Source organism: Pocillopora damicornis, chromosome 11 (assembly GCF_964200805.1).
Source record: "Pocillopora damicornis chromosome 11, jaPocDami1.2, whole genome shotgun sequence".
Taxonomy (NCBI): domain Eukaryota; kingdom Metazoa; phylum Cnidaria; class Anthozoa; order Scleractinia; family Pocilloporidae; genus Pocillopora; species Pocillopora damicornis.
In genome coordinates, this window is record NC_142680.1 from 17,765,729 (window position 1) to 17,775,728 (window position 10,000).

At 37.8% G+C, this 10,000-nt stretch overlaps 1 protein-coding gene across 1 annotated transcript; it reads right to left on the minus strand.

Annotated features, from left to right (window-relative positions):
- Nucleotides 1-6,512: 6,512 nt before the first annotated feature.
- On the minus strand, nt 6,513-8,404 carry LOC149037908 (cyclin-dependent kinase 2-like). The gene is made up of 2 exons (XM_089187306.1): nt 8,165-8,404; nt 6,513-7,522 (listed from the first exon to the last, which is right to left on the minus strand). Exons 1-2 carry the CDS (start codon nt 8,402-8,404, stop codon nt 6,665-6,667), a joined length of 1,098 nt encoding a protein of 365 aa, XP_089043432.1. The 3' UTR covers nt 6,513-6,664.
- Nucleotides 8,405-10,000: the final 1,596 nt, after the last annotated feature.

The following is a 10,000-nucleotide window of genomic DNA, read 5'->3' on the forward strand; positions in this document are numbered from 1 at the left end:
TCACGTCATAACTCTACTTAATACTATAGACATATTCAGGCTCACCAACGCGTGCAAACTGCGGTAGAAACTACACTTTCAACTTCACTTTCAATGACGTCATGCCTCCCAGCAGATCGCTGTTCTATTTGCGGTTTGTATTTTTGGTGGTTTCGTGCACGTCACGCCATAAACAAGCTCGACAATACGCCACAACATCGAGATATTTTATGTAATGCTAAGCAATTTAATGTTCAGCTAGAGCGTCTGATGTTCTGCAAAGACGTGTGTACGCCGTACCATGCGACATTTTGCCGAGCCATTTCACGGAACCATTCTACATTACGCTGAACCATTTCACGCAACGCTACACCATTTGTGTGTACGCTGTAATATTCGACATCATGCTGACCCATGTCACGAAACGCTACACTACAAGTTTTGCACTGTTTGAAATAGCTCATTGTTTTTCTTCGTGGTATTAGCCCATACTGATGAACAATACAATAATTTACTGAATACTAGAGAGTCAATTATAATGATCAACGTACGCCTATCAAACAGATTTTACGCGATTAATTCGACAAAGGCTACCAATACATTTCGAAGTTACTTGAGTTACATGTTCGTCGCACGTGAGATTACAGTCTGTTGTAACTCCCAGGTTTTTCGCAGATTTAGATGATGTAATCTCCTTGCTGAGTAGTGTAATGCTTAGATCACCTGGTATCTTCGTCAGCATCTGCGGAGTCCCCATAACCAGAAGTTTTGTCTTGTCCAGGTTAATGAGTAGACTGTTCTTGCAACACCATGCGGCTATGTTCCGAAGATCTTCTGTCAGCTGATCTACTCACTCGTAATCAGGCTCAAGTACAATATCATTTTCATCAACTGCCGAGCCAAACAACTACAGCAGTGCACTGTGGGTGCAGTTAGCATTTATGTTATGCACCAAGTTTAACATTGCCAACACTTGTGATCATCTGGAGGACTTGTTCATAACATTTACTCATCACTTCTGGAATAACGACTCTTTTAGTGCATTTAAAGTCCACCTTAAACCCGTTCCTTTACCGCTGGAAGATTAGTGAAGTGAGACAAGCAGTGAAGCAGACAATCAGAGAAGTACTTTTCTGTCCATGGAGTTAGATCTTTTCCCTTGGAGATACGCATGAGTCATGATGCGTGTGAGCTCTTAGTTTAAATAAAACTAGAGTCATAAGTGCAAGAGGAACGGAAAAGCTAGCTATCGGAAGATATATGAATGATTTGTATCTTCATTATGATTACTTGGTGGGTTTCCAAGTCACCCCGTGCTAAGGAAATCGGGGTAATCAAGCTCTGATGGAGCATTTTCAGGCCACGCTCAACCAATGTGCTTTGCGCGTCATTGTTACTGTTATTATCTGGGAACTAAATACTTTTTCAACAGCAAAGTAGCTTTTGCCAATACTTTCATAGCGAGAATAGAAAAAGCGTAGTATTGCCCTGAGTACGACTAAACTGCTACTTTGGAAGAGGTATATTGACTACGTTTTCCGTCTGCGTAACAGAAGCAAACACAAAACAGAAGAGTTTGCAGATCTTATTTTCGATGTACATTGTGCCATGATACAATCATTATTTACGGCTGAAATATCAGACTCGGAATTTATACTCTTGTAAACAAAAGCTTAAAGCATTGAGTTTTAATAGGAAATCGACTCTTGAAGGGTAGGAAAAAAATAAGATAGAATTGACACGTGTTGAACATTCTAAAAGAAAAATTCGAAACGAATGGTCGGTACACACTACAATGCGGGGAAAAAAACCGGAGTTTAAAGGATATTTTCTCGTGTTAATATACTATTGCAAAAGAAGTGAGACTCTTAGTCAAATGATATTAGTTGAGATTTGAAATTACAAATTCATTCCAGACAATTGTGACTGCAATGAACGGTCTTTATTTGCCAATCACTCAAAAGCCCGAAATATTTTTTTCTGAATGACTCAAAAACAAAAAAATGCATTTAAAAAAAAAAAGATACTATTTCTTAAATATTTCCAATGTTTTGACATTTTAATAGGCATGTCCGCTATCCAGCATTTTAATTTTAATGAATCAGATCCATTTTGGCAATTCGTAATATAACCATATATCGATCAATTTTGGCTGCACAGCTTTTCACGATCGAGTAACTTTAAATTAGAAAAAACGAAGACAATGTCAGAATAGAATTTAAGATCACAACCAGCTGCCGCTCGAATGAGACTGAGAGAAATTAAGGAGGATGGAATAATGAATAAATATTGAAATGGATTCCTAATGGTGTGTTAGTTTAGTGACATTAGTAATATTTTGCACTTGTCATAGTTCCTTTTATAAATTCTGATCAGATGCGACAAGAAGAGGAAATAACTGGGGGATTTTTTAAAATAACGAAACGAAATGTTAAAAATTTTTAAAAAATTTCTTGACATCTTTGGTCATACATGAATTTTTAGTTGTCATTTAAATGCGTTGTAAATTATGACTGTTTTCAATTTCTTTCAAGACTAATTTTTCGTGTGACATGAACATTTGCGAGAGTTTTAATTTTGCGGATGGAGACAATTTGTGCTTGGTTGGAAAAAAAATTGAAGTTTGTCTCTACATAACTGACAGTTTCATCAGTGGAACATAAGCCTGAGGGCGGATTTTCTACTAAGAGAACAGAAAGGAGGAAGGAAGGAAATAAATAAATTTAATTTTTATTATTTCCTTCTTCCATCATCTTTACAGTTTTACAAAGAGGAAGTTAACAGCTGGTGGGCGACTCGTAGATTGATGTTTCGAGTAAGTCCCGAAACAAAGAATGTGCTTGGATACTTGCAATTGAATCCCTTTTGTAGTTTCTAATTGGGCTGAGGTAACAGACTTTTGCAATGTTTTATTGAATGCGATTTTTCTGCGGGAAAGTAATTTTGCGGATTGACAAATATCCTCAAATCAGTTTAGGCCGTCGCTGACAGAGGTCAGCGGGGAGACCAAATAATAAGGGTGCTATTGTTTATGTAGTCTTAAAAATTCTTGACCCTTCTCGGTAGTTGGGTTACAAAAACAATGGATTTATTTCTCAGCAGTTAAAATTTTCCTCTCCATCACAGCATTTCTTGGGAATTCCCTCAACCTTGTTGCCCTTAACAAGGAAACTTCCCTTCATCCAGCGTCTAAACTATTGTACCCTTTTCTGGCAACAACCAATCTGTTGGTTGGTCTGTTAACCAGCCTCTCACTGCTACCACTGCACGAAAAAACGGATTTAAACAGGTTTGCGACAGAAGTAAATATGATGCAAATTTAGCCTTCCAAATTTGACCAAAATTATCACCAGAAGTAATTATGATGCAAACACAGATGTTTATTCCGTTGAAATTGCGTGCAAATACGACGTAAACCTGAAATCTACTTTACATTTGCTTCGTATTTGATACCTCCGCAAATCAACAAATCCGGTGTACATTTACTCCAGATTTGCTCTCTGTGGAAAAATAATGTTTGCTTTCTGCAAAAATCTAAGCAAACATGTTGCAAATCTATATGTATGCATCACTGTTTTCCAACGTTTACCCAAACTACATCCAAAAACTTTCGCGTGCGTTTTACTCATGTAACATGTGCAAATATTTACTTTTGGACAAAATTTGCATTACTTCCAAATGACCAGATTTGCTTTCGGTTTTCTCACATTTGCTTTCGGTTTTCTGATAGTATTCGTTCTGATGAGGGATGAACGTTCGAAACGCCATCTTTTTGAGGTGACAATGTCAACCTAGTTGACTAAACAATTTTCCAACTTCCACTCCGCAACCAACACAGCATCAGTCCACTTTAAAGGAAAACTAACCCTTTAACAAATTTTGACCATGAACTGAGGCGTTTCGAAGGCAATAAAAAAGGAAAAAAGGGTCATCTAAAGTGTGTATAATGAACACAAGTCATGGGGTGGATAAAGATCCCCCCTGAAAGCATAAACTTTATTTCCAAAAGAATTTGGAATTAACACTAATTTACATCAGTTCAATTATACCATGTCGTAGAAAATACAGTCAATCTGAGTACAGATCGACTAGTTGACGGTTTTTTAAAGAATCGGTTTGAGCAATGTCACCGCCAAATTTTTCCACTGATGTTTCTTAGTCTTGTCTTGTATTTTCTTTAAAAAACGCTGCATTACAATGAAAAAGAGTGACATTGGGTAAACCATTCACACCTGATCTGTACTCCACCCAGGATGGCCACCCCTCCCGGTTCCCCTTAGTTCCTAGTGACTGGGGGATATGGGCCTCACCCCCAGAGACTACCAGGACTCCTGTCCAGGGTGGCTACCCCCAGTACCACTCGATCTTATCTCCCCCCAGGAGGGCTTCTTTCCTGGTCCCCTTACCCCTAGATTTAAGCACTTCCCTGCCACCAGAATTTTGCCCATTACCTATTGTGTGTTTTCTGTGTGGTACCTGGCATAGAGCCTTTATGCAAAAACACTGCCAATTGGAAGAGATTATTAACTCACTTATTAAAAAATAATAACTACAGTGTTCATGTAGTGCTACTGTTGCCATGGCCTAAATCTTAAAAGAAGAAAGAAAATCATAAGAGCACAACATGCTGAATCCTTTGTCAAAAGTCTCCCAATCTAAACCAAAACTGATCCCAATACAAGAAAGTTATCTACTTTGTGAGTGCTTATACACTAGGGATTCACCATCAGGTCTTGACACCTCATTTCACTGCCATTTTAAATAAGTAAAGCGATGTTCAGCAGTGATTAGAAGCAATAGAACCAGATCCACTCTCCATCATGTATTTTGGGATCCAGAGCTTCTCTTTCAAATGACCCACAGGGGAATGATATTTACTGCAGAAATAACACCGTCCATAACCAAAACTTGTCGCCCATTATTTGTATTCACTACAAAGTTTGCTTTGGCTAACTTAACAGATGAAACATCTGTCCTGTCCCGTTTCCGGTGTGCTGCCTAAAGATGAAAACATCTGGGCAACTACAAGCTTCCACCTACTCTGCAGTGAACACACACTTGTGAAATTTAAGTGATTGAACAATGTTGAGTTTAGCCTTTGGTATTTACCTTTCTAATCATGATGATTTCATACAGTTAGTCTGGAAAAATTAATACCTCCGCCAATCATTGAATTTACCTTACAAGGGAAGCTTCCGCTAACTTAACAGATGAAACATCTGTCCTGTCCCGTTTCCGGTGCGCTGCCAAAAGATGAAAACATCTGGGCAACTACAAGCTTCCACCTACTCTGTAAGGAAAGCCGAATTAAAGGTAAATATTTTACCATCACTTTTCTGTAGTTCCAAGCTTGCAAAGGAGGTCATTTGAAAAAAGAAACCCTGGTAGTATGACCAGAAACAGTGGTTTTGGCTTTCATTTGAGCCTGAAGTAAATAACAATTCTCCCACAGAATGTGAAATCCTTACTTGTGCAGTAAAATATGTCATACAATAGTCAAATCCACATTATAAATTTAAATTTATAGCCAGGTCATTTTAAAAACAGAAGAAAAATAACCTAAGATCGGACGGAGTGGACTTGACTTTCAGTCCACCTAGAGCAAAACTTCAGTAACTTATCAGTAATTTTATTAGAAAGCTATTTTTTTAAAATAAAGGTCACAATATTAACATCATTAAAACACTTTTACCCTTTAAGCCCCAATACCTGAATACACAATTTGTCAAATAATCTCCATGCATTAGTCGAGAGAATTAATTTGTTTAAAGATGAAACCCTTCTCCTTGTGGTGTTTATTTGGTTGTCATAATCTTTTCCTTTAATGAAGTAATGATGTTGTGAGGGGAAAACTGTTTTGGGTGACTCTTGGGACTTAAAGGGTTTGTAGCCCTGCCACAGTGTCAGAGTGTTTTAGTTAGGGGAGATATGACAACCAATAGAGAGAAGGAGTATGATGTCACTTTACCATGGTAGCAACATTTCTGGATCACAACAGTGGGGAGCTTAAGCAACAACCACAGCGACGAATGGCAAAAAAGAAATCAGTTTATTATATAAACACCAATGAAATACTAGGTGAGCTTTCTTGCAAAAACTTGATATCTTCACAGGTGGAAATAACATGTTATCCTCACATGTGAAAATATCACCTTTGCTATGGCTAGATAATAAATCGTGCCTTCCACAACAAAAAACTGTTAAAGTGAAATGGTTTGGTATTTCATTGGTGTTTACATAATAAATAGAACATTACATGGCTGCTCGGACATACGGAATTTCTCTTCTCATTCAACACTTGAAGAGAAATTTCTTATCTCCGTGCGGCCATGTAATATCCTCTAGCAAAACAACAACTTTGCAAGTGCATCACATTTTTCTGTACATTTCTTATCCATCATTGCAAGTCTGCAGCTTGAAACTTCCTAATTTCACGTAACTGGTTTATGGAGTTGGTGAACACAACACAAAAATTTTCTTTTTCTTTTTCTAAAGTCAGATATGGTCCTTTTGGATTCAACCCCAGAAAATAATTTCGCCACGATCTTACAAATTAAAAGAAACTGAATAAGATCGATAAGTTTGAAACAGTGTGAATTCACTTTTTAAGTGACCTTTTCACTTTGTTGTCATCAACAAATCTGACATAACGACTTCTCCTCTCCATTTAATATCAAGAACCTAATCATGATGACAGAGACTTAACACTGACCAAGAGGTGATCCAAAGAAGCCCTAGCATTTGGGTCATTCTTTAAGCTGCATTCACTAAGGGAGAGAAGTGGCTTGCAACCAATCTTGGTTGCAATCTGCCTTAACAGACAGCCAAGGGCATATACATCACTTGCATGAGATGGAGGGTGGGTTCCTGCAACAACTTCAGGGGCAACATGGGTGTACTTCTGTTTGTATGTCTCTTGTTCTTGTTTGGACAAAACTTTTCTACTGGCTTCCTGTTTTCTAATGCACTTTCCAAAATCAATGATTACTGGCACAAACAGTGTATTTTTGTATGTAAGCAAGATGTTATCACCTTTTATATCCTGATGAATCAGTCCAGAGTTGTGCAACACTTTGAGTGCTTCTAGAAGTTGCAAAATGACATCAAACCACTCTTGATTTTTTAAAACCAAGGTACAGCTATGTAATGTCCTGTGAAGAGTGTATGCTTTGCCTTCCACATTGCAAAACTGAAGTACTAACAGGTAAGGTTTGCTTTGTACACAAACACCATAAACGTAGGGAAAACATGGGTGATCCAACTGTTTCATCAATGATGCTTCTTTGATAACACTGGACTCTGATGACAGGTGTGTGTTAAATTGTTTAACAGCAACTGAAATCCCTCTGTAATACATTTTATAACAACGTCCAAAGACACCACATCCCAGTAACAGAGGTTGGTCAGTAGAACCACTTGGATCTTTCACATGACTGAGATGACTTCTCTTTACATGTGACACCGGTTGATCTGCAGAAACTGGGGCATCTTTATGTGCCTGTTTCTCATTCTCCATAGTGTTTGATTTATCCATTTTGCTAGTCTGAAAAAAATTAATACCATTCTTGCCAATTATGAAATCTGACTGGTTCTCAGTAGCCCTTACATTTTTTAATTGCTTAATTTTGCTGACGCACCCATTTCACCCTCCCCTCTAGGTCCGCTCCTGATCTAGTATAAACAAGAACGCGGTAAATCGCGTCCTAGGGCTTTGAAATTTCAAAGTTTTCTGGGGAAGCATACCACAGACTTTTCCAAAAGGAGGGGACTAGCGGAACCTTGTTGTTGCAGTCGGTTACTGTATTTAAACCTGCTGGGGTCCGTTTCTCGAAATTCCCAATAATTAACGGGCCCGTAAAGCTGTTGTTGTTTACATGCAAGGTAGAGGTTTCAATAGTTTTGCATCTCACATGATAAAAATATCAGTTAATGAAACAGAATGGAGTAGTTTACTAGCCAGAACCCGCGCTCTGATTCTTTATATTTCGATTTGAAAATTTGATTTCGGGCCCGAAACGTTACCGGGGCTTTCGAGAAACGGGCCCCTGGCTGCTTCAATTAGTAATGAATACATAGCTGTGAGATATTTGCAGAAGCGGCAGATGTTAAAAGTCTTAACCCTTCACTGTAAACATTAGATGATATTTAACGGACTACGAAAAATTACATCAAATGGCGTTCCTACCCGTTCACGAAGATGTAGAGCATGCCATTTAGCGTAATACTTCCTCGCAAGATGGAGCAATCTTTCATTCTTCGCTACGGTCATCGCTCGCTCATCTTCAAGTGCTAACAAAGCTTTTCTTCTTTTATCTTCTTTGTTCGCCGCTCTAGCCTTTCTCTTTCGCTTTCTTCTGTCGTTCTGCATTGCTGCTCTTTCTTTAGGGGTATTCTTTCTCCAAGAAAATGGTTGGTTTGTCTTCATAATATTTATACGATGCTTATGACCGCCGTCCATATTTCCCGCCTCTGAGCCATTTCCCGCGTAAAATTGGGTCAGCAATGATGCTCAATTAGATAATTACTTCATTTATGATACGCGAAATCTCCATAAGGGGTGAGACTTTGGCTTGGTTGGGTTGATACCTTTTAGGGAATGTAATCGTTCATCAACGACTTAATTTGTCCAACAATTCCAACATTTGACATATTTTACTCTGTAATACAGTAGCTCTTACACATTTCAAGGGGCCAGGATGTGTTCTTTAATTTATATTAAGTTTTGCACAGATTTTTACATGATAGAAGAAATTATGTGTGCACTAAAACTGGTCTGAAAAAAGATTATGCATAGGTTTTATGTCAAGCCTGTGCATTAATAATCAAGTTATAAGAAAATAGTCAAAGGGTAGGGTGACTCCTGATGTAATTTTAATAAATTCATTTGATCCTGTTAGCCCTTTAACCAAACAAAAAATGACTAGTTTCCAAACCCTGGGCCTTTTAAAATACTTCAAAAAGTTGAATTCCAGCCCTTTCAAATACCTGAAGCCTGAAAAATGGTACCCCTAAGCAGATCCTCCAATTGTGTATAAAGCAGATATCGTTCATTTCTCCTCCGTCTGTTCCAGTCCTTTAACAGAGGCAATTGGAGTATTGTTCTGGCACCCATCCACAATGCACGGAGTACATGCCACCCTTTTTCAGTTAAAATGTATGTGGGTTTATTTCATTCTTGACTGAAAATAGATTAATATGAGCAGGGTATTTTTTTTACCAAGATCACCTAATTGGATTTGAGTAAGATAGAAGCAAGCTAGGTTTCAAGAACTGAAAATCGTTCCAAACCCACAATTTAGCCACATCATCCCACATGTGCATGGTTTTACATACAAATCCTTGTAATTTCGAAATTTTCAAAACTGTCATGAAATAATACCAAAAGCATTACAGGGCTCAAATATCCTTTTAATTCATAACAGGCAATTTGAGCCCTTAAATGTGTAAGGAAAGGATTAAACGACAGTTTAAAAAATTTTAGAACTTACAAGGATTTGTATCAAAAACCATGCAAGAGTGACTGAGTGGCAAAAGTTGTTTTTCTCATACAAATACTTCTAACTTTGAGTGGCCATTGCACTCACTACTTTTGAAATATATGACTGAAAATTCTCAGGCTACCTAATTTTAATATGCTTTTCAGCTTGTGCTAACAAAATTATTTAAAAAAGAACTGTTTTCGTGTTTACCAAAGGTTGATCATGTGATCACAGTTATGTAAAGACCCTATTGTGGCCTTTTTCCACCATACTATTTATGAATGAATGTAAACAGGCCAGGCAACTATAAACTACCCTTCCTGAAATGACCAACTGTTTCAAAATATTATTGTTACCCTTAAAGCTGTTTTTCGCTAACAACAGAGTCACAGTCAGAGTCATAATCAGAAGTGTGAAAACAGCATTTTAATTCCACTTACGACTCCATCACTTACCAACTAGTGAAAACCCAATTGCAAGCAGAAGTAGAATTAAACTCATCACAATGCCTTTGAATGGATTGTTTTTTCACCAGATCGAGT

Bases quoted from the DNA above. Each gene is read 5' to 3' on its own strand.
- LOC149037908 (XM_089187306.1), bottom strand. From the start codon at position 8,404: ATGAAGACAAACCAACCATTTTCTTGGAGAAAGAATACCCCTAAAGAA. The intron at 7,523-8,164 runs GTAGGAACGCCA...AATTTTTTTCAG, and splicing joins CTCTACATCTTCGTGAACGG to ACTAGCAAAATGGATAAATC.